The 24,389-nt window shown below is 42.0% G+C and overlaps 1 protein-coding gene across 1 annotated transcript; it reads right to left on the bottom strand.

The window, feature by feature from the left end:
- Positions 1-17,930: 17,930 nt before the first annotated feature.
- Positions 17,931-19,340, bottom strand: LOC118564733 (nuclear factor 7, brain-like). Its single transcript, XM_036143576.1, has one exon. It carries the CDS (start codon positions 19,338-19,340, stop codon positions 17,931-17,933), a length of 1,410 nt encoding a protein of 469 aa, XP_035999469.1.
- Between the last annotated feature and the right edge of the window lie 5,049 nt (positions 19,341-24,389).

Consider the following 24,389-nt stretch of genomic DNA (forward strand, 5'->3'; position numbering starts at 1 on the left):
TCCAGAAGATTCCTAAGAAGATGACGCGGAGCCGCGCGGGGCTAAAACAGCTCGCGCTGCTGCTATAGTGAGCGACTGAGCGGCTTACGTGATGAAACAAGTTGGTTGCGTTACCAGACTTTGTTTTTACCGGTTCCTTGCAAGTTTTACAAATCACTGGTTTATTTCTTTCAGACTGGCGAACTAGTAAAACCCCGTTTTGGGACCGTTTCCCCCGCTGCCCCTTGCTGCGACATATTCACGTGCTCTGTGTTGTGGTTTGAGAGGGCGGGGCTTTGTGACGGCGTGCCTGGGTCCGCGATTACGATTGGTCGAGAGGAAGCAGTGACTGTAGCATCAACTAGGTTAAAAGGAAGAAAGGAAAACTGTCTGTATAACCAACTTTTATCGATCCTTTTTTCCCTTATTGTGCCACACGTCTTTCGACTGATATATATTGGTATTAAATTATCGTCCAGCCCTATTTTATATGACATTTACAATTTATTCCAGCAATTCTTGAGTTAATAAAGCAACACGCGTCAGTCTGATAAACACAAAACAAATAAATCAGACTCTTTTTTTAAATTACGCACCAACCCTGTAAATTGGGAAGCTTAAAAGCATAATGTTGTCGCCTCAAACAATCTGAAAACGTACTTTTGAAGAACAACAGCAGCAGAAAATGGAGTATTCAACTTACCACTGTGATCGCTGCGCTGTCTTCTTCTTCTTCTTCTGCTTCTTCTTCTCTTGTTTTTAATGGCGGTTGGAAAACAACGTATAGGTGCATTACCGCCACCTTCCAGAATGGAGCATGGATCAGACACCACAGACATATATACGTAGACGCGTCATAGGTTCGCACGTCAACGTCACCGCCATATTGTATGTGGCAGAAAAAAGTTGAGTTCTGTTATTGTGAACGTGGATCAGAGAAGATGCCTCATTCCTGTGCTGCAATAAATACACACACACACACACACACACACACACACACACACACACATATATATATATATATATATATATATATATATATATATATATATATATATATATATATATATATATATATATATATATATTGTGTGTGTATGTGTTATGAATATAAGGATCAATTTGGTAAATCCAAACATTGTGGTCTTCATTATTTCATAAAAACCGTGTCACATGTGAACCTTTAGGAACAGACTTTTTGGGTGAGTATTAAAGAGGTAAAATTAATAATATGAGTGGGAAAAAAAGTCCTAGGTCAATAAAGTAAAAATAAACAAACAAACACAAAAGTGATAATGTTATGATAAAAACATCATATTATGAGAATTAAGGGGGAACATTTCCAGAATAATCACAGTTTGCAGAATTATTTCACTCCTGGAGTAATAGGGCCAAGTTAGATTATTTTAAATATTTTTATTCTTTAGGAGAATAAATTCAGGAGAATGAAGCTAAAGGGATACGAAAATAAACTTGTAATATTACAAACAAAATACTACGAATACAAAGTATATTCAGAGATTAAAGTCCCTCCGATACTGTTTAAGTGACTGAGTAACTGCAGATTTGCCACATTTAAGATGGCGGACGCTCTGACGCATCGCAGCATAGGCAGAACCCGCCCAATGACGCGTCTACTCTTATATTATGTCTATGTCAGACACTCTGCGCTGTCTGGAATCAAGCTGCGGCCCCGGTGCATTCTGAGACGGTCAGTCTAAAGAACGCATGCGCGGCTCCTATCTTCGCACTCTGTGCTCCATTAACCAGCCTTGGAAACCGTGACGTCAGACCACTGTTGTGAATTTGTATTCTCAAAGAAAAAATCCGTATTCTCAAGCAGCCGCTGCTGTTTGTGTTCATAAAGAGTAAAGCACAAATTTAAACTTGAAATTTGTATTTATTAGTTATTGAAGTTGTAACTATTTAAACCGTATGTTGTATCTTTTGAATGTGATTTAAATTATTATGAGTTTACAAATGTTTGTTATGCACAACTTCTGACTGATATGGACACAACTATCCTTTTATGTACAAATCTATTTAGAAAGCTCTCTTACCCCATATTCCTGCCTCTGTTAGATTACTGTGATGTTTCTATGAATGCATCTGCCACCTCTCTGCAGATGTTGGATGCTGCAGATGTTGGATGCTGTCTATCATGGAGCATTACGGTTCACAACAGGCTATAATTCTCTCACTCATCGCTGTACTTTATATTCTCAGATCAACTGGCATCATTATCAGTCTTTAAACTCATGCATTGGTACATTTTCATCTATCTAGTTATCATTGGATTGCTCCCACCTTATTTATTCTCCTACATGTCACTCAGACAGCTACAGACTTCACTCTCAGGACTTTATCTCCTTCAGCGCTCAGTTAGTATGATCAGAACCTGAGAACAAAAGCATTTTCTGACTCTGTCCCATTAACTTGGATCTCTCTATAACAGGTTCTGAAACGGTCAATGTTGATTCCTCTGGGACAAATTAAGATTTTTATAAGAAAATAGAGAAATCTTCCTATATAACTGCCTCTTACTTTTATGTCATAATTTATTATCTTATTTGATAACACTTCACTTGAAGGGTTAAGACTGACATTACACTGTCATAAACATAAAGGAGCCATTATGAATGTTTATGACTGTTGTCATTAAGTGTCATTCGGTAAATAATGACACTTTTAATGCAAAATTCACATTTTTTTAAATGTCTTTGTTGTGACAACTTGACATTAACAGAACCTAAAATTTCATTTGTCAGTATAATACCACTTAATGACATATTTGTGACTAGTCCTACATATTCCATTTCACTTGAAGAGAAATTATCAATGACAAAATTAAAATTGTCTCATGACAGCCAAAGTTAAGTCCAATCCCACATGAAAGTGTAATGCAATTTTAACACATACAGCTAAATAACTTTTTAAAGGTTTATTATTAGACTTATGACATATTTATGATGTTTAGGATTTCTTGGTTAATGTTAATGTTAAAGTTGTTATAACTTTTTATTAATAATTTACCAGATGACACCCAGTCATAACCATTCATAAAGACTCCTTCATGTCTATGACGGTGTAATGTCAGTGTTATGCACACACCTTCAAGTAAAGTGTTACCGCTTTCTTAATCTGAATGAAAATTTTAATTTTTCATATTCTTAATGTGTAAATTTTGTGTTGTTTTTTGTTTTATAAAAACAGGTCTGTCATGTAAATGAAATCTTCGATCTAAATGAGATAACCTGTATAAATAAAGATAAAAACATATAAAAGTAAACCTGTTTAATGTCTGTTTTTTCAGATGTTCATGCTTTTAAACAAAGTATTTTACCAGCATCAGCTGCCAGATTGAGCAGATATTTATATTCCTGTTCACAGTCACTGATCAGTTTGTTCTGCATCCTTTATGCTGCAGTTGTCAGTTGTGGCTACAGATCTTCAACACGTGTCTCATAGGTTGACTTAAAGACCGCTGCCATCATAAAGTGACGCCTCTGAACTGATTTTGTTCATCATCTGTGATGGAAGTCAAATATCAGCAGGAGTCCTTAGCTGCTGCATGTTTGTTCAGCCTGTGTTACATTTAGATGTCACATTATTTCATCATCAGATGTAAAGTTTGGTCTAAAATCCTCTGATCCTTCACAGGAACCATCAACTGGCCTGGAGGTCCAACTACAACTGAACGCTCCAGGCTGCAGCAGAAACAGGAGACTGAGGAAGAGACTCAGCTGTCCTCCACAGAGAGCAGAGAAGAAGAAAAAGAGAGAAGCAACAGGAGGTTGAAGCTAAATGATGAGTAGTGTTGGACAAGTTAGTTTGACATTGTAATCCATTAAATATTACTCGTTACAGCTTTCAAAGGGTAATATATTTTTATAACATAAAATTCCTTATGTGGCAGCATTCTAACATAAAATAACTGATAAATTTACAAAATACATGTATATTGCTCTAAAGTCATTAGCACCTCCGAATCTGTTTGGAAAGTTTTTTTGTTTTTTACAGAAGTAGCATATTATAATCAATAATAAAAGTAGTCTATATTTACTTCAACATTACGAGGTAAATCTCTTTTTGAAAACCTAATGCCCCATGTTATATGGGGAAAGGTGCAACACATTCAAATCAGTGCCTAAAACATAAAATATAAACATTAACTTCATTATCCATCAGTTAACAAATAACTGGACAAATGTGCTGTCATGCTTAACAATAACAGATCACAGGCGCAGCCATTTCCTTACAAACATTTGCACACTAAATAGAGGTAGGACTTTTAAGTAAAAGGTATTTAAAGTGATACCCTGAAAGTAGTCACTGTTACGATCGAAACAGATGGACCCCAGTGTTCAAATCAGACAAACAGATTTACGAAAAAATTTATTTAAAACTCAAATGCAGCAAGCGGCGTCAGCGTTTACCGCAGGAACTTCTGGGGACAGAGACAGCAGGTTAGTGACCACGTTTAACTGGGAGTGATTATTCACAAACGTAATGGTTACTAACCTCTTCTCAAATTTCAGTCCAGTGATGAGAGTCGTTTCCAGCTGGCTGGCTGCCAATGCGGTGCGTCGGTCGCCGCTCAGTGAGTCCCAGGGCAGAACTCCTCCGGACGATCGGTGGTCAGAGGACAGGTGGAGGGTCAGAACCGTGAGGACAATCGTGGACAGGAAGATCAGGAGGATGAACCAGAAGCTGATGTCGGGGACGAGATCCAAGGTCAGAGCCGGGTGGTCAGATGAGGCGCCAGAGGGAGATCCAGGACGAGGTCAGGACACACATCCAGGTTCGGTACACGGTGGTGAGATGAAGCCTCATGAGGCATTGAACCACTTGAGCCAACTGGTTCGAGAAAGGGTTCATTTCTTGGAGCTTCATGTGCACACGACACCACCTACTGGCCAGGTGTAAAATCACAGCCAGCTGTATCTTAACACGTGTGATGCATTAAATTTCTGTCTATTATGACTCTTGGGAATGACTTCACAAAAGGTGTAGGACGAAATAATTTGTCTACATGAATTTTGTATACACATGTGTATAATAAAATATTGTTTGAATGTATTCTCTGTGTGTAATTATTCCCAAAATAGTAGTGACATGTGATATGGCATGTTGTGTAATAATGTTTTTCTGTGACTCTAGAAAAATGGCATGGGCTTAATCAGGCAGAGGACAATGAAAGTGCTTGTGGAACTAGGGAAGGGGTAGTGAATAGGCTAATGCTTGTGTTGTGAAGGACTAGAGACTTTCACATGACCAGGTAGACTTTTTGCTGACTGTCTATGCTTCTGTGCGTGCAACCCTCGTGGCTACACCTGTGGAGTTAACTGGGGGTGCGAGTCCGAGGGCGCATGCGCATGAGCCAGTGGACGGAGAGACGGAGAGGCGGAAGGATACCTTGCGTGCTGTAGAGTTATCGTGCCTTTTGGATGCTGTTGTGTGTTCATAAACCGTAAGTTTAGCATTTCTTGTTTTGCGTTAAGCTGTTAATGCGAGTTTGTGGAATAGCGGCATGAATATCCACGTATGTTGCCGAAGATTGCGTTTATAGCGTGTAACGCGCTTACCGCGAGCACCGCGAGCGCCGCAATTAAGTAAACAACGGAGTTGTTAACCCTTTCCTGCCGTGTAAACAGAGACTTTAACCCTTTCCTGCCATGTAAAACGGAGATGAAGCTTGTAATTGGATAATATGTTTACTTTACGGCGTAGAATATATTTGTAGTAGTGTCTATTTAGCCATTGCCCATGTGGTTCTTATATGATTAGCCATATTTTGCTGTTAATGTTGCAGTCACAATGCATATGTATCTAAGAGGCACTGTTATATTCTGTTTACTTATAGAAACCACAATTTCATAACTTCAATAAAACTCTGGACCGGTTCATCAGATCTGCATTTTAATCAGATGCTCCACGGTGGCTCCTGCATAATTAATACTAGGATCAACGAAACATATGGTGCCGAAAGCCGGGAGGAGAAGTTGCCGTGGAATTAATTCATGATGTACACCGATCAACCCAGCCATCCAGCAGATGTTAGGCCAAGGCGTGAGAGAAGGCCACCAGTGTGGTTCAACGACTATGATGTTGAGTATCCAAATTATTTACGGTCCCCTCGAGTAGCTGGAGTCCCAGACAGAGGCGCGGAGAGGGCTGCCGAGACGGACCCTCTTGCTCTCTACTTACCCACACAGCAGTCTGATTATGCCGGTGCGACCAGCCCAAGCCGGCCTGGACTATTTAGACCACTGTACCAGAGCACTCCAGTTTACCCTGCTTCTGCAGCTCCAGAGGCTACATCTGCCATTTTGGATGTACTAAGACAACTTCAAGAGGATAATCAGAAGCTACATCGAACGGTCATTCAGATACAGCAACAAATAAACACCAGAGCATCAGAACCCGAAACATTGCCGCCTCCTCCTCCTCCACCTACGGTGGATAATTCCACTCACCTTCAACTATACGACACATTGCCTCCTCCTCCTCCCCCGCCTGCTGAGGACCACTCTGCCCCCCCTCAACCATTCATAAGAGATATAAGCTTAAAATGGCCGCCACCACCTTTACAGTTGCAGTACGCTGGTGCACAAGATGGCGCCCTTAAAGAGGAGCAATACTTCCCCCCTCTGCCACCACATCCAGTTGTTGGGCCTGAGCAACGCACACACCCCTCAAGAAACTACAGTAATGCGGTGGATGGGCTAACAGAGTGCATGCAGAGGATGGGAGAGCTACCACAGCGCCGAAGACCTGTCACACCAGAGTACTATGAGCCAAACCCAGGTTCTGAATGGGATTCAGTCAGTAATGCGCCATCAGATAGAGGACAGCCTATGCCTTCAGTTCAAGCCCAGCACCCCAGACACCACCAGCAAGAGCGTGTATACCGTGGACCGAAGCCGAAGATCCCCCATTTCACGAAACCTGACCCCAGAGAGTTTAATAGGCTCAAGACAGCGCTTGATAACCTATTGCCGGATGATGCAACAGAGCGATTTAAATATCAAATATTAGTGGATCATTTGAGATTTGAAGAAGCTCTGCTAATTGCAGATTCTTATACCAGCTCCAAGAGGCCATATTCAGACACTATGGCATCCCTAACTGACCATTATGGACAGCCTCACCAATTAGCCCTGCGACATATCGCTGAAATGATGGATGCTGCCAATATCCGCGCTAACGACACTGGGGCGTTTAAGAGGTTTGCACTTCGTGTCCGGGCTTTACATGGGATGCTTGACCAATTAGGTGAGAGTGGGCAGATTGAGATGCAATGTGGGTCTCACGTGACGAGATTGCTGCTGAAGCTGCCACAAGACCTGAGAGCGCAGTTCAAGCGTTACTTGTACCCTAAAAACATCCGCATCCCCACCCTGCACCATTTCGCTGAGTGGTTAGATTTTGAGCTGAAAATGCAGGAGACTGTGTTCGAGACGATCAGTGTGATTGGGGCTGCTGACGACTCCAAGAAGGAGAAGCGTAGGGAACCAAAGTCCACCCGTACCACCAGCGTTTTTTCATGGATCTGAACAGCAAGTCAGCACAGCTGTGAGTGAGAAACCCCCGACACTCAGCAACAAGCAAAGTGATAGACAGGCCTATTGCTCTTACTGTTCGAATGATCAACATTATCTGAGTCAATGCTCCAACTTCAGCCAGCTGACCACTGAACAGAAGAAGAGCTGGATAACAGCAAACAGGAAGTGCTGGCGATGTGGGCGTGCTCATCAGGCCTCTCAGTGTCGCCTCAAGACCACCTGCAAGAAGTGTAAAGGGAGGCATCTGGAAATCTTGCATGACGTCAATGTCAGGGTACCCTCTGATGAGAGCAGCAACACAGTCACTAAGCTAAGTGATGTGTTCTACCTCGATAGACGATCAGGTGGCAGTCCAGTGATGCTGAAGGTGAGCAAAGTAATCCTGCGCAATGGAAAGGAAAGCATGGAGGCATACGCCATATTGGACGATGGCTCTGAGCGCACGATTCTACTGGCTACAGCTGCACAAACACTGAAGCTTCGCGGCAAACCAGAAGGCCTAGCTCTGAGAACCGTGCGCCAGGAGGTGAAAGTAATACAGGGCCATTCTGTATCATTCACCATATCCCCTATAGGCCAGCCAAACAAAGTATTTCGGATAAGTGGAGCCTTCACGGCAGAGCCATTAGGCCTAGCAGACCATACTTACCCTGTGAAGGCGCTGCAGCAGAAGTACAAACACCTCCGAGGGCTGCCTCTCAGAGACCTCAACAGTGTCCACCCAGTCATCCTGATTGGTTCAGACTACCCCGAGCTAATCACACCCATTGAGCCTGTGCGACTTGGTCCCTCAGGTGGACCAGCTGCAGTGAAGACCAAGCTCGGATGGACACTGCAAGGGCCAACCAGGTTAGTTCAGCAGCAGCTACAGTCAAGCCAGTGTTTCCACGTGTCCACCGTTTCACCCTCCACTGAGCTGTTCCAGAATGTTGAAAGGCTTTGGCAATTAGACGTTCTACCATACAGGAGCGAGAAGCTTGTAACTCGGTCACGTCAGGATAAGGAAGCCATGGCCATGCTGGAGCAGAAAACTGTGCGCGTAGATGTGGAAGGGACACAGCGCTATGCCACACCGCTGCTGAGAGTTAACAATATGCCCAAGCTGCAAGCTCATAAGGAGGTAGTTCTTCCCCTACTGCGCAACATTGAGCGTCGCTTGGCAAAGGACCCAGAACGGGCGACTGCATACCGCGAGGAAATAGAGAAGCTGGAACGAGCAGGGTACATCGTGAAAGTCAAGGAAGAAGAGCTGAGCAGTGATGGTGAGTCATGGTTCATCCCTCACCATATGGTATCTCACAATGGGAAGAACCGCATTGTATTTAATAGCTCCTTTGTGCATAATGGAGCTAATTTGAATAACCTGCTTCTCCCTGGCCCAACCTTGACTTCTAGCCTGCTTGGTGTTCTCCTGAGATTTCGTGAGCATTCCATCGCTATCAGTAGCGATATAAAAGGAATGTTCCATCAGGTGAGGTTACTGCCCCAAGACAAAGCATTGCTCCGTTTCCTGTGGAGGGACTTACAGAAAGACACCCCCATTAGCATCTACGAATGGCAGGTTCTTCCATTTGGGACAACATGTAGCCCGTGCTGCGCCACATTCGCACTGTTGAAACATGTTAGCGACCACAGCCAGCCTGAGGAAGATGTCCGTTTAGCTGTTGAAAAATGTTTCTACGTTGACAACTGTCTCCGAAGCGTGCAAACTGTGGACGAAGCAAAGTCACTGGTGGACAAACTGCAGTCCCTCCTATCAGAGGGAGGATTTCAGCTGCGTCAGTGGGCAAGTAACACTCCTGAGACCATCAATCACCTTCCCAAGGACCTAAGATCAGACAGCAATGAGTTGTGGTTGAATGCCACTGAGACTGATCCTCAGGAGTTAACTTTGGGATTACGATGGTTCTGCCAATCTGACACCCTCGGCTACAAATGTCGTCTATTGAACCAGGAAGTACCAACAATGAGACACATCTATCGGGTTTTAGCTAGCCTTTACGACCCGCTGGGATTCATTGTCCCCTTCACCACAAGAGCCAAAGTCTTGGTCCAGTCCCTGTGGAGCAAAACAAGGGACTGGGATGACCCAGCTCTGCCCAAAGACGCCATGCTGATGTGGACAGAGTGGCAGGATGAGTTACAGCGACTACCTTAGATTACCTTGCCCCGTTGCTACGTAAGTCCTCAGATGGACATAGAGGCTTGCACCAGAACAGTTCACATATTCTGCGATGCCTCCGAGCGTGCCTATGGTGCTGCTGCTTACCTACGCACTGAGGGTCAAGATGGACATGTCGAGGTGTCATTCCTCACCGCACGTTCTAGAGTGGCTCCTAAGAAGCAGCAGTCCATGCCACGTTTGGAGCTTTGTGCAGCGCTGACAGGAGCCCAAGTAGCCACTCTTCTACGAAGGGAGCTCACCTTGCCTCTACATGATATTAACCTCTGGTCAGACTCCACAACAGTCCTGACTTGGATCCAGTCAGAGTCTTGCAGGTTTAAAGTTTTCGTTGGTACACAAGTGGCTGAGATTCAAGAACTGACTAGTGAATATTCTTGGCGCTATGTCCAGTAATAACCCTGCAGATGACATCACTCGTGGCAAGACTTTAACGGAAATAGCGGAGGATGGCAGATGGAAGGATGGACCGTCATTCCTGGCACAGTCACCTGAGTCTTGGCCCACAAAGCCTTCATTGTCTGTAACAGACGACGAAACAGAGACACGAAGAATGATGTTCTGTAGCCTGGTCACCACCACTGCGCCTCCAGCCCTCCCTGACTTAGACCAGTTCTCCTCATTCCGAGATCTAGTCCATGCAGTTACACTTTCTCGACACGGGGCGGCCGCAGGTCCAAGCAGTCCAACAGCAGAAGACTATAAGAAAATAGAAAGGGAAATTCTCCAACGATCGCAGCAGGACAGCTTTGGAGAAGAGTAAGCCCTCCTATCTGCTGGTAAACCCTTGAAATCTACCAGTAGGTTGCTCACACTTGCTCCAGAGTTGGAACAGGCTACTGGACTAATAAGAGTTGGAGGCCGTCTTCGCTGCAGTCAAAACCTGGAACCAGACATAGTCCATCCAGTGGTGTTAGATCCAGCACATAAGATCACAAAACTTATAGTGCATGACGTGGATGAAGACCTAAGGCACCCGGGTACAGAGCGCCTATTTGCCGAACTTAGGAGGCGTTTCTGGATATTACACGGCCGAGAGGCGGTTAAACGGCATCAGCAGTTTTGTCCAGAATGCAAGCGGTGGAGAGCTCAGCCCAAAGTACCCCTCATGTCAGACCTCCCTGAAGTCAGACTTCGCCTGTTTAAGCCCCCTTTTTACTCTACAGGAGTCGACTGCTTCGGGCCGTTCATAATCAAAGTTGGACGGCGCTCCGAGAAAAGGTGGGGGATACTCTTCAAGTGCTTGACAACGAAGGCAGTTCACATTGATGTTCTGACAAGCCTGGACGCTGACGCATTTCTGATGGCCTTACGTCGATTCATCGCCAGAAGAGGGAAGCCTTCAGAAATTTTATCAGATCAGGGCACAAATTTCAAGGGCGGAGATCGAGAGCTCCGCAAAGCCTTCCAAGCATTGCATCCCGATCTGAAAGATCAGTTATCACAGCACCAGATCAGCTTCAAGTTCAACCCCCCTAGTGCACCTCACTTTGGTGGCATTTGGGAGAGAGAAATAAGGTCAGTTAAAGCTGCTCTGTACGCCACTGTACAACCACACGCCATACCAGAAGAGGTATTGCGTACCGTCTTAATCGAAGTGGAGGGAATCCTAAATTCAAAGCCACTTGGATATGTGTCTAGTGATGTGGCTGACGCAGACCCTGTAACCCCAAACTTGTTACTGATGGGGCGGCTGGATCCGTCCCTGCCTCAAGCCGTTTACGAGGAATCAGAGCTCCTAAGTAGGAAAAGATGGAAGCACTCACAAATCCTCGCTGATCAGTTCTGGAAATACTTCATTCGCCACTACCTTCCAACACTCCAGACCCGGGCTAAGTGGAACAAAGATACGCCAGCTCATCAGCCTGGAGACATTGTCATGGTGATAGACCCCCTGCTGCCCAGAGCCCTCTGGCCGGTGGGCTGGATCACCAAAGTACTTCCCGGAACCGATGGTCGCATCCGGACAGTGGAAGTCAACGTCCAGGACAGGTGCTACATAAGGCCGGTGGCCCGACTCATCCCATTGCCCGCCGTCCCAGACATGGAATCCCGCCCCGTTCTGTCACGTCCTTCAGAGGACAAACTGGATCAGTGACCAGTTTGGGGGCGGCTGTTGTGAAGGACTAGAGACTTTCACATGACCAGGTAGACTTTTTGCTGACTGTCTATGCTTCTGTGCGTGCAACCCTCGTGGCTACACCTGTGGAGTTAACTGGGGGTGCGAGTCCGAGGGCGCATGCGCATGAGCCAGTGGACGGAGAGACGGAGAGGCGGAAGGATACCTTGCGTGCTGTAGAGTTATCGTGCCTTTCGGATGCTGTTGTGCGTTCATAAACCGTAAGTTTAGCATTTCTTGTTTTGCGTTAAGCTGTTAATGCGAGTTTGTGGAATAGCGGCATGAATCTCCACGTATGTTGCCGAAGATTGCGTTTATAGCGTGTAACGCGCTTACCGCGAGCACCGCGAGCGCCGCAATTAAGTAAACAACGGAGTTGTTAACCCTTTCCTGCCGTGTAAACAGAGACTTTAACCCTTTCCTGCCATGTAAAACGGAGATGAAGCTTGTAATTGGATAATATGTTTACTTTACGGCGTAGAATATATTTGTAGTAGTGTCTATTTAGCCATTGCCCATGTGGTTCTTATATGATTAGTCATATTTTGCTGTTAATGTTGCAGTTACAATGCATATGTATCTAAGAGGCACTGTTATATTCTGTTTACTTATAGAAACCACAATTTCATAACTTCAATAAAACTCTGGACCGGTTCATCAGATCTGCATTTTAATCAGATGCTCCACGGTGGCTCCTGCATAATTAATACTAGGATCAACGAAACAGCTTGTGTAACTTGGATGATTTCATGCATTTTTATTAGGAAACAACAATTTCCCCACAGTTTTTGGTTTCAAATGATTTCTCATTTTTGATAATACTTCTCCAGCCTTTGAAAAGACACGCTCACATGGCACAGATGATGCCGGGGTGCATAAATAAATAAGTGCAAGTATTTACAGATTGGGTTACTGTGACCAATGAAAAATGGCATGGGCCCAGTGCTATACGGTCCCACATTTTACCCTCAGCAGCAATACTGAAGCACACAGAGGTTCCCGCTGCGTCTTTACGCATGATCTAGCTACTGATGTCTCCTCTCTTTTCAGCTCAATGCAATTCTAGACAGTAACAGTTTATAACCTATATCCCCTTTCACAGCAACAGGTTTCTCATCTCAGTCGACCAGACAAATCTCTATTGCTCTCCTCAGTGCGCTCTGGGCGGTGAGGTGGGAGGATTTTACCCGATGGTGCGCTGCATGCGAGGGATAAACAGGGGGGAAATGCATAAATAAAAACTGTAAAGGGCTCCTATACAGTGATCATAGGAGCTGACCGGTCTGAGATCAACCTCCTGATGTTACAAGTTCTTTAAAATGACTCTTAAAAGTGCGCACCCAAATTACAAGTAACGTAATTTTGCGCACCTGAATTAAAGCGCAAGGCAGCAGCGCACCGAAGCGCCACGGTTCTGTTTTGTTTAAAACAAAAGATCATGAAACACAGCCATAACTCTCCTAGTGACTTTAACTGGCACACTTTGCTACGGGTGTGAGAACATTAAACGTAGTGATTCACGTTTTGAATGGTGAACGGTGATAAAAGCCCCTGGGTTCGAGGGAAAGGAGGGGGGGAGCAAGCGCTGAGGCACAGAAATACGGTGCATGTAGTTAAAAAATGCAGAATTAATAAAAACAACTTATAAACAGAAGTAGCGTTTTAAACTGCATCTGGTGAGCAGAACTGTTTTATGATCCAGAGTGCAGCCATCACTGGTTCTGATCAGGCTTTATCTGGCAGCAGCTCTCTGCGTACGTAGTACAGGACCTTACCGGCTCACTTTCACCACTGGTTAAGACTAAAATTATTCATAACTCTGATCACTCTTCCTGCTGCTCTGTTAACATGAACTGCAGCAGGAATTACTGATGGCCACAAGCTGTGAAAGAAGCTGAAACAGCTCAGCAGAAGGCGGAGTTTTTATTGTCAGATGGGCGTTGGGATTTTTATGCGTGAAAAATGCCATGTTTGCGTGTGAAATGCCATGTGTTGCGTGTGACCGTGTGAAGTCAGTGAAAGGCGTGTGTCACACGGTCAATGCGTGATAGTTGAGAGCACTGATCTCCTATCTATCTCTCTCCTAAACTCTCCAAACACCAAACTAACTGTCTCAAACTAAATTACCACTATCCAAACTCTGCTATCCAAATTATCAAAACTCTATCCACTCTCTCAACTGACCGCAACTCGCCTACAACAACCCACATTTTGAATGGAGCCCGTGGGGTTTCTAAAGCTGTCAAACCCCGCAGCGAAATCTGAACCACTTCCCGAAGCAGTCATGTGGTACAGCCGGGCAGCGAGGCTTCGGACGTCATCGTTTTCGGCTCCTCCCCTAAATGAAGCAAGCCTCGATACGCGCATTGCGGAAACGCCCCCTCCATTACTCGGCACACGCCTCGAAGCCTCGGCACATCACGTAACATCACTAGTAGCTACACGGTCAGGCATACGGGCCAGACAAGGTCAGGTAGCAGGTCCGGTTTGATACACAAGCAGGCAGGGATCAGGCAGTCTCAGAGGTCGAGAGGCAAAACAGGTCAGGATCAGGTAATCGGAACAAAGAACGCTGGAATAGATCCCACTACTGGCTTGCTGTGTTGTCAAAGAGCTGGTTATATACTAGTGGGAGCAGGTGGAACAGATCTGAGGTGATGAGGAATGGGCGGAGCTAAGCAGGTGTGTGACATGAGAAATTAGACCAGGCAACAGTGCCGAAATCATGACACATACTCAAGAATCTTACAAAATAGACACGCAACAAATTAAATAGGAATTGCATTCTTGAGCAATTAATAAACCAGAATAAAACGAAAAATAAAGAACTCATAGGAAGCCAACTAACAAAGGTTTCACAGTGTTTCACACTTTAGTTGATATTTGTTGTGGTACAGAGCATCCCTCTACAGTCCACCTGACTGATATATTTATTAAAACGTATCAAGAGAAGGCACTGAAAGCGTTCATTACCAAGACGGTTCCATTTGACTCTACCAAGACTGAACAGTCTTTCAACCGGTGAGCTGGTGGTTTTGGATAATTGTATCGCACTGCAACTTTTTGGATTCTAGGAGACTGGTGGAAACATTTCATAGTGGAGGCAGTCCATATCTCAGCAGTTGTTCATACACACTCCTGTTCTTTAATTGTTTTCTTCAGCTCCATTTCCATTGCATTATCGGCCTTATCCACCTCTTTGGCAAATGTTTTTCTGTCTGGCAGTGTGTGCTGAAATGTTAGAAAATTGCAATTAAATTTATGATCAACCTTGAACAGTTTTTGTGAAACTGAACACGTTTTTGTGTGTGCATGATTGTTTTATTATCATAAAACAAAACATTATTTTATATGTATCAGTATGCTTGTAGTTGAATATGCGTGATATTTATTTACCAAAACATAAAAAACAACTGTATGTACTTTTTTATTTTAACATCAGTTAACTGGTTTGCTAATACATTTTAAAAAGGATCTCATTGGAAAAACCTTCAAACTCCTTAATGTTGCAGCATTACAATAGCAATGACATGCGTTAGCTTACCTTGTCATTTGTTATCTTATTAACCAGCTTTCTAAAAGCTGGTTAATAAGGGCTGCGTATGTTCGATGATGTACTCCGCCACCAACCTCTTAACCTCACGTGGGTCCAGCAGCTTTGGAGACTTAAAGAAGTTTAAAGTTTGTTGTTTAGAACTTTTGCCTGGAGTGACGGCGTCCTGCTCCTCTGGGGACTTTCTCTTGTCTGATCTAGCAGGGAATTTTCTATTAGTTTTGTGTTAGCATGACATTGTTGAATGTACTTTTTTATCTACTTGTACCGTTTCGTGAGGTCGATAGTTTTTTTGGTGTAGCATACAAATTGCACTTTACTATTATGTTTTTGTCCTTATCTTTAATGAACTGAAAGTAATGAGTAATGTTACGGATAGTGTAACGACTATTATATTGCGTATTTTATTTAAGTAGTGCGTTATAATACCCAATTACTTAGAAATGTATGATATTATTGTGATGTGTTACTGTAGTAATATGTTACTCCCAACACTGATAATGAGTCCAATCTCCTCAGTCACCTCCAAGATCTTCAGGACAGTTTGTTTTTCTCTGTTAGTTCATGACTGGAACTGAAACTTTCTAAGTTGTTTTCTATCAGAGGAGAAATGGGCATTGAAACTGTAGTCTAAGATTTATTTTATATGGAGCATCATTTAAAACAGACAGTAATAAACTTTTTTTAATTTGAGGAATATCTCAAAACCTCAGAATTTAATTCAAGCTTTTGTCTCTGCATGACTGGACTATTGTAACAATCTGTTTACTTATTTAAACAGGAAGAGATCGGCTCGTCTTCAGGTTGTCCAAAACTCTGCTGCAAGGCGACTGACTGAAACAGAAGAACTCATTCAACCTGTTTTGACGTCGTTCCACTAGCTGCCAATCTGATTTAGATTTCATTTTAAAATCTCAGTCTTAACCTTCAGAGCTGTACATGGACAGACTCCTTCTTATGTTGCTGGATTTATTCAGACACATTCCTCCTCCTGTAGTCTGAGCTCATCTTATCAGAACCTTCTAGTGGATCCTGGACCCGCTTCAGGACCTGAGGAGACCAATCTCTCCAAGATGTTGCTGCCAGACTTTTGAAAGAACTGCTTCTACTTCTATGGAGTTTGGACTCTTTTTGCTTTTAGAAAGCTGCTGAAGTCAAGGCAAATTTATTTGTACAGCACATTTCAGTAAAAAGACAATGCAAAGTGTTTTACAAGATTAAGTGATAGGAAAATCAAAACACAATAAAAGCAAGTTGGAATAAAATTTAGAAAATTTTAAACACAACAAAACATGGGAAAACGGAAACTAAAAGTAAATATTAGAAACAGTTGAACTGCAAACTTGAACTAATGATGTTTCAGTTTAACTAGAACAGGCAAAGGCAATCCTAAACAAATGTGTTCTTAATCTTTATTTAAAGGAACTCAGGCTTTCAGCACTTTTACAGTTTTCTGGGAGTTTGTTCCAGATCAGTGGAGCATAGGAACTAAATGCTGCTTCTCCATGTTTGGTTCTGGTTCTGGTTCTGCAGAGTAGACCAGAACCAGAAGACCTGAGTGGTCTGGAGGGTTGATGCCCTGATAACAAGTCTGTGATGTATTTAGGTGCTAAGCCATTCAGGGATTTATAGACTAACAGAAGGATTTTAAAGTCTATTCTCTGAGATACTATTTATTCTGAGATAATTGCTGTTTTAAGGGACTGGGGGAAAATACCTGACTGAATGGACGTGTTTATAATCTGAGTCAAATCAGATGGTATGACAGGCCAAACTTGCTGGTGAACGATTTCTTCTAAGCTTTTGTAGTTTACTTGTCTGAATTGGGACATTTTGTCAAGATAAGTTCTAGTTGGGTACATCCAGTACCCAACTAGATCCAGTGAACTACAGAGTTTTTCCTCAGCAGTGAAAGTAAAATAAATAAATGTTTTGAAGAACTAAAGAAACCTTTAAAAGTAACCAGTAAATGTGATTTTCAGCAGCAGTTTTAATATCATGGAAATAACTTTTACATTGAGGAAAACAAACCAAATAATCAGTGATCAGAAAACAGTCAGGGAGAGAAAACTGGATCTAAATGTTTATTTTCAGAGGTTTCCTGCTAAACTGAATCATTACAATAATAGAAAACAAGACAAACAAAATAACTCAGTTAAGAAATCTGAGCTTGTGTTAAAGGTTTTTTACAAAACAGAGTTAGGAATAAAATAAAAATAATCCTCAAATGTGTTTGTCTGAAAAATTGTCAAATGCTGGTGAGAAAGATTGTAACTGAATACTGAAGTAAAAAGCATTCTTAAATTATTATGTTATACTAGTTTCACAAAAAGAAAAACACTCATTAAATAATAAAGATGTTTTGATGTTCAGAAACATTTAGTTTTCCTATTCAAATTAACGTTTCAAAACCTCAAACAGTAATAAAATTGTTCATTAACAATTTAAAACAAAGATTGGTCTCACTGCAAATCCAAAGATCTAAAAATACAAAGAATGAGTCAGAGAATTTTAAAAACACAACTTTGATGTTTAAACAGAAATCTCAATTTGACAGATTTGGAGATCAGCAGTTTTACCAACAGCTAAAAAAGGGAAAAGTTTCTCAGTAAAAGTGTCTCTGTAAGTGTAGATGTGAGACATGTCTTCTGGGTCATAGAAAGACACCTCCCCCCTGTCATAGTCCAGCTGGACTCTGATCTTCTGGAGATTCTTCTTCACTGGGAGAGTTTGATCATCACCATTAGTGTAATTTCCAAAACGACGCCGTAAACACCAGATTCCATCCTCTGGTGTAGCATTTCTCTCTCCCTTCCTCTCAACTGACTCTCTAACATAACCAATGAGCCAGCCAGGATGGTCTCCCACCTCCACCTCCCAGCTGTGTTTCCCTGAGCTGAAGCCCTCAGAACCAAAAACAACAGTGTACTCAGTGTTTCTCTCTGGATTATCAGGAAGCTGCTGCTCTGTGTCTCCACATCTCACACTGGTCAGATCATCAGACAGGTAGAGCTTTCCACTCGCCGTGTTTGGGTCCAGAATGACAGGACTGAAGTGGACCTTCTCCTTTATCTTCTCCCAGACTCTGAAGGACAGGTTGCCCAGGTGTTTGGCCACATCTATCAGAGCTCCTGAGACCAGCTGTGGATCTGACAGTGACCTCTGACCTCTGGCTCTGCTCTGAGTGGCTTTATAACTGCTGAGGAACGGCACGTTGTCTTTCTGCAGGTCTTCTTCAACAGCAGAGATGCTGTCTGACAGAGAAGAGATCTGCTCCTGGATCCTCTTCATCTCTCTGCTGATAGTCTTCCTCTTCTGCTCCTCTTCCTCCCTCAGAGCTGCCAGTCTGGACTCCTCTTCCTCTCTCAGGAACTGGTGGAGCTTGTTGAACTCTGCTCTGATCTGTCTCTCTGTGGACAACAGCTGCTTCTTGCAGTGTTCAATCATCTCATCGTATTCTGTCTTCACTTCTTCGTGTTTGTTCCTCTTGTCCTGCAGAGACTTTAAGTCAGATTTCAGCTGCTTTTTCAGCTCACTGACTGCTTGTTCTACAGGAACCACTTTTTGACTCTGGTGGAGAGAAAATTCACAGCCAGGACACACAGCTCTCTGCTCGTCTTCACAGAACAGTTTAGGGTCTTCTTGGTGTTTGCTGCAGACCACCATCAGCTGCTTTGCTCCTTTTTCTGCCTCAGATAATCTAGATTTCTGTCTTCCAGTAAAAGAGTCAGCCAGGTCCTTCAGAGTGAAGTTTACTAAAAGATTATCCTTGGAAGATTTTCTTTTACAGATAGGACAGTTCTTGTTTTCAGCTTGTTCCCAGAATTTCTGCAGGCAGCTTGAACAGAAGCTGTGGTTGCAGCTCAGAGACACAGGATCTCTGAAAGTCTCTGAACACACATGGCAGCTCAGGTAACTTTCCAGCAGAGCTCTCTCAGCCATTCTGGATTGAATTATTTCAACAGCCAAACTCACCAAAAGTTTCAGCTGCTTCTTCTTAAAATCTTCCAAATATTTCCGTGTTCATTCAGCAGAGATCTCACACCAAGTAATGGCGTCTCAGCTCAGTTCAACAACGTCTGAAAATACTTTCTGTTTCTCTAACCGGTTTGTGACGCGTTAAATCAAACAATCTGCTGTATCAGTTTATCTCCAGCAGGTGGTGCTGTCGGAACTTATTTCATAGGCGAAATAAGACAGCTAAAACCTTATTTTTACCGATTTTAAAACTGAATTGAATGTTTACTTGAATAGTCTGGTTACTGAAATGTGATTTATAAATGAACTTGCCTTTCTCACTATTGTAACCTACCTTGTAATATTACATTACAAATTAAACAAATACATTTGGGGAAATCCTCTTTAAAGGCAGGATTTTATTTAGGTCCAGTTTGCTGTAGTTAATTGTTTTTTTCTTAAAAAACATTTTTTTTTGACCTGCTTGGTTTTTGACTGGACTATAGTATTAAAACCCAAAAAATATCCACACCACTGCATTATTTTAAAGTATGTTACATAACATTGTTCATATTGCTCCAACAAACAATTTTAGTCTTTTTGTGTTAAAGTTATTAGTTGATCCTCCCTCAGATTATTGAAGAACATGTGGTGCACTAAATTATTTATGATAGAAATCTATCACAAAAAAGTTACAAAATATTTTTTATTCTAAATTTAAAGATGAAGAGAATTTATGGAGAAACAGGAACTAAAATAAAGCACAGGACGATTTTTGTCTGTTTTTATTTCAATCATAATTTTAATTTTCTTTAATTTCAGTCACATATTGAACATGTAAAGAAGCTAAAGATCAAACTAGAAGTTTTCTTCAGAAATAAATCTTACTTTTCTCTCAGTGCAGGAAGCATCTTGACTTAATGACCTTCCTGCCTCTGTTAGATTACTGTGATGTTGTTTCTATGAATGCATCTGCCACCTCTCTGCAGATGTTGGATGCTGCAGATGTTGGATGCTATCTATCATGGAGCATTATGGTTCATAACAGGCTGTAAATCTCTCACTCATCACTGTACTTTATATTCTCAGATCAACTGGCATCATTATTAATCTTTAAACTCATGCATTGGTACATTTTCATCTGTAAAGTTATCTTTGGATTGTTTCCACCTTATTCATCCTCCTACATGTCACTCAGACAGTCCATCTACAGACATCACACTCAGGACTTTATCTCCTTCAACGCTCCGTTAATACGATCAGAACCTGAGAACAAAATCATTTTCTGACTCTGTCCTGTCAATTTGGACCTCTCCATAGCAAGATCTGAAACTGTCAGTTTTGATTCCTCTGGGACAAATTAAACTTATAAGAAATTAGAGAAAACTTCCTGTGAAACTGGCTCTTATTTTTAGGTCATAATTTATTTGCTTATTTGGTAACACTTTACCTGAAGGGGTAAGACTGGCATTACACTGTCATAAACATGAAGGTTGCAAAGATTTCATGATGTGGTATGATGCTCACAAATGAACTTTTTGGTTCTGTTAATGTCAAGTTTTCATTACAAAGACATTTTAAACAATGTCAACTTTGCATTAAAGGTGTAACAATTTATCAGATGACACCTAATGATAACAGTGATAAACATTCATAAAGACTCCTTCATGTCTATGACAGTGAATGCCAGTCTTATGCACTCACCCTTCAAATAAAGTGTTACCAATTACTTAATCTGAATCAAATATTTTAATTATTCATATTCATATTGTGTGACTCTTGTGTTGGTTTTTGTTTCATCAAAACAGGTCTGTCTTGTAAATCAGATCTTGGATCTAAATGAGACAACCTGTATAAATAAAGGTTAAATAGCAGAGAAAACATATAAAGGCAAACCTGTTTAATGTATATTTTCATTAAGTTTTATTAATGAACTCTTCTAGATTCAATTCTAACTTTCCCTTGTCACATGTTGATGTGTGCCTGGGCATGGCACTTAACTCCAAGCTTCCTACCGAGCTGCGCAACTGTGGATGAATATCTGTGTCTGTTAGTGAGTGTGATTGGATGAATGTGGCTCTAGTGTACAGCGCTTTGAGTGGTTAGTATGACTGGAAAAGCTCTATAACGTTCTATCCGTTTACCATTTAAACTTGCTGTTTTTTAATTCATATTAAAACCTTTATGACAAAAACTGATATAGAAAGAAAAACGTTTTAAACCTGAATCTTCTAAACTGAAATGAACAGCAGAGTCTCTGTTGAAAACGCTACAGATAATCTGAATTACTTAGAATTTCTTCTGCATCTCTGGGTCGATTATTTCACTCGGTCTCCACTGATTGATAAAATAATTCATTTATATTTTAAACACAAAGTATTTTATCAGCATTAGGTGTCAGATTGAGCAGATACTTATATCCCTGTTCACATTCACCGATCAGTTTGTTCTGCATCCTTTATGCTGCAGTGTTCCGTTGTGGCTACAGATCTTCAACACGTGTCTCATAGGTTGACTTAAAGACCGCTGCCATCCTGAAGTGACGCCTCTGAACTGATTTTGTTCATTATCTGTGATGGAAGTCAAATATCAGCAGGAGTCCTTCGCTGCTGCATGTTTGTTCAGCCTGTGTTACATTTAGATGTCACATTATTTCATCAGATTTAAAGTTTGGTCTAAAATCCTCTGATCCTTCACAGGAACCATCAACTGGCCTGGAGGTCCAACTATAACTGAACGCTCCAGGCTGCAGCAGAATCAGGAGACTGAGGAAGAGACTCAGCTGTCCTCCACAGAAAGCAGAGAAGAAGAAAAGGAGAGAAGCAACAGGAGGTTGAAGCTAAATGATGAGTCCAATCTCCTCAGTCACCTCCAAGATCTTCAGGACAGTTTGCTTTTCTCTGTTGGTTCATGACTGGAACTGAAACCTTCTTAGTTGTATTTTTATCAGAGAAGAAATGTTACAATGAATGTTGATGGTTTGTTTTTTGCTACAACTTTAAACTAGAGGAGTTTGCATCGAAACGATCTGTTTACTTCTTTCAACAGGAAGAGACCGGCTCGTCTTCAGGTTGTCCAAAACTCTGCTGCAAGGCGACTGACTGAAACAGAGGAACTCATTCAACCTGTTTTAACGTCGTTCCACTGGCTGCTAATCTGATTTAGATTTCATTTTAAAATGTCAGTCTTAACCTTCAGAGATGTACATGGACAGACTCCTTCCTATGTTGATGAATTTATTCAGCCATATTCCTCCTCCTGTAGTCTGAGCTCATCTTATCAGAACCTTCTAGTGGATCCTGGACCTGCTTCAGAACCTGAGGAGACCAATCTCTCCAAACTGTTGCTGCCAGACTTTTGAAGGAACTGTTTCTATTTCTATGAAGTTGCTGCTGAAGGCCTTTTTATTCCAGGAACCTTTTAGTTCAACTTGTTTTTATTGTGTTGTCTTATATATATCGTAGATTGTCTCTGAACACACATGGCAGCTCAGGTAACTTTCCAGAAGTCTTTCAGCCATTTTGGATTGAATTATTTCAACAGCCAAACTCACACAAAGTTTCAACTGCTTCTTCTGAAAATCTATGAAGTATTTCCGTGTTTATTCAGAAGAGACCTGACACCCAGTAAAGGTGTCTCAGCTCAGTTCAGCAATGTTAAAAACTACTTTCATCTTCCTCTTAGTGACGTGTTTCCAGTCAGACAGGTTTTTGTCTCTCTCTACCAGATGAACTGTTTCCGTCCCTTTTAGTCTAGGATAATTTCCTTGAAATGTCAGTGAAGCAGGTCCATAAACTTGTTGGACAACATGTTTTAACTGCAGGTGTAACAGCCCATTTAACAATGACATTTGTTGAAAAACCTACTTGGTAGATACCAACTTTTAATCATTTCCAAAACTGTAAATGAACTAAGAGACAGCGAAGCTTAAAGAACATGTTATTTATTTTTACTATTTCATCAGAAGGTGTTCTGCAAATGAGACAAAAACTATCATCATCATCATCATCATCATCATCATAACTTTATTGTTTAATTTTATAGTAAAACTATCTTAATGTGACATCAGTTTTGTTTATTGCAGAGAAGCTTTGGGTCTACAGTATCAGTGACGTGTTCAATGTGTACCTCTTTGTCTCCAGCAGATAGTGGTGAGAACATCTTTCATGGCTGAAAGTTTTTTTCCTGCCTCCTCCATCAGAACAACGAGTGCATGGAAATAACTTCTCCAGTACCTAATGGTTTTAATTGGGGATCAATGAAATAGAAATATCAGAACACGCATATGAAGAAAGAAACCTAAAAACTTTTTTTTTTTTTTTTTAATCCTTCAAATCTATTGGCAAACCTATCACTGAACTGAATGGTTAAAGTTTGTAATTTAAAAGGACAGCAGCATTTTCTGGCCTTTTACATTAATCTTTTAACAGCAGGATTCATCAATGTTTTTTAGCTGTTTTATAGAACAGAGTCTTCCAAGCTTTTCTCTAACTCTCAGAAAAAAAAATATCTCAGACCTAACTGTGGAGGAGTACAAGTACCTTGGAGTATACTTTAACAATAAGCTGGACTGGACTAGAAACACTGAGGCGGTCTACAAAAAGGGCCAAAGCTGACTCTTTTTCCTGAGGAGGCTGAGGTCCTTTAACATCTGTGGGACGATGCTGAGGATGTTTTATGAGTCTGTTGTTGCCAGCTCGATCTTCTTTGCTGTCACATGCTGGGGCAGCGGGCTGAGGGTCGCTGACAACAACAGACTGAACAAACTGATCAGGAGGGCCGGTGATGTTGTGGGGGAGGAGCTGGACACTCTGACGTCCGTGGCAGAGAGGAGGATGCTGTCCAGGCTCCAGTCAATCTTAGACAATGTTTCACACCCTCTCCATGACACACTGACCCAGCAGAGGAGCTCCTTCAGCAGAAGACTCCTCTTACCAAGATGCACCACAGAGCGGCACAGGAAATCATTCCTGCCTGTGGTCATCAATCTTTACAACGCCTCCCACAGTTATTCTAACAACCCCCCACCCCCCT

Source organism: Fundulus heteroclitus, chromosome 12 (genome assembly GCF_011125445.2).
Source record: "Fundulus heteroclitus isolate FHET01 chromosome 12, MU-UCD_Fhet_4.1, whole genome shotgun sequence".
NCBI lineage: Eukaryota > Metazoa > Chordata > Actinopteri > Cyprinodontiformes > Fundulidae > Fundulus > Fundulus heteroclitus.

What these genes read in the sequence shown, in the direction of transcription:
- LOC118564733 (XM_036143576.1), bottom strand. Translation starts at nt 19,340, where the DNA reads ATGGCTGAGAGAGCTCTGCTGGAAAGTTACCTGAGCTGCCATGTGTGT.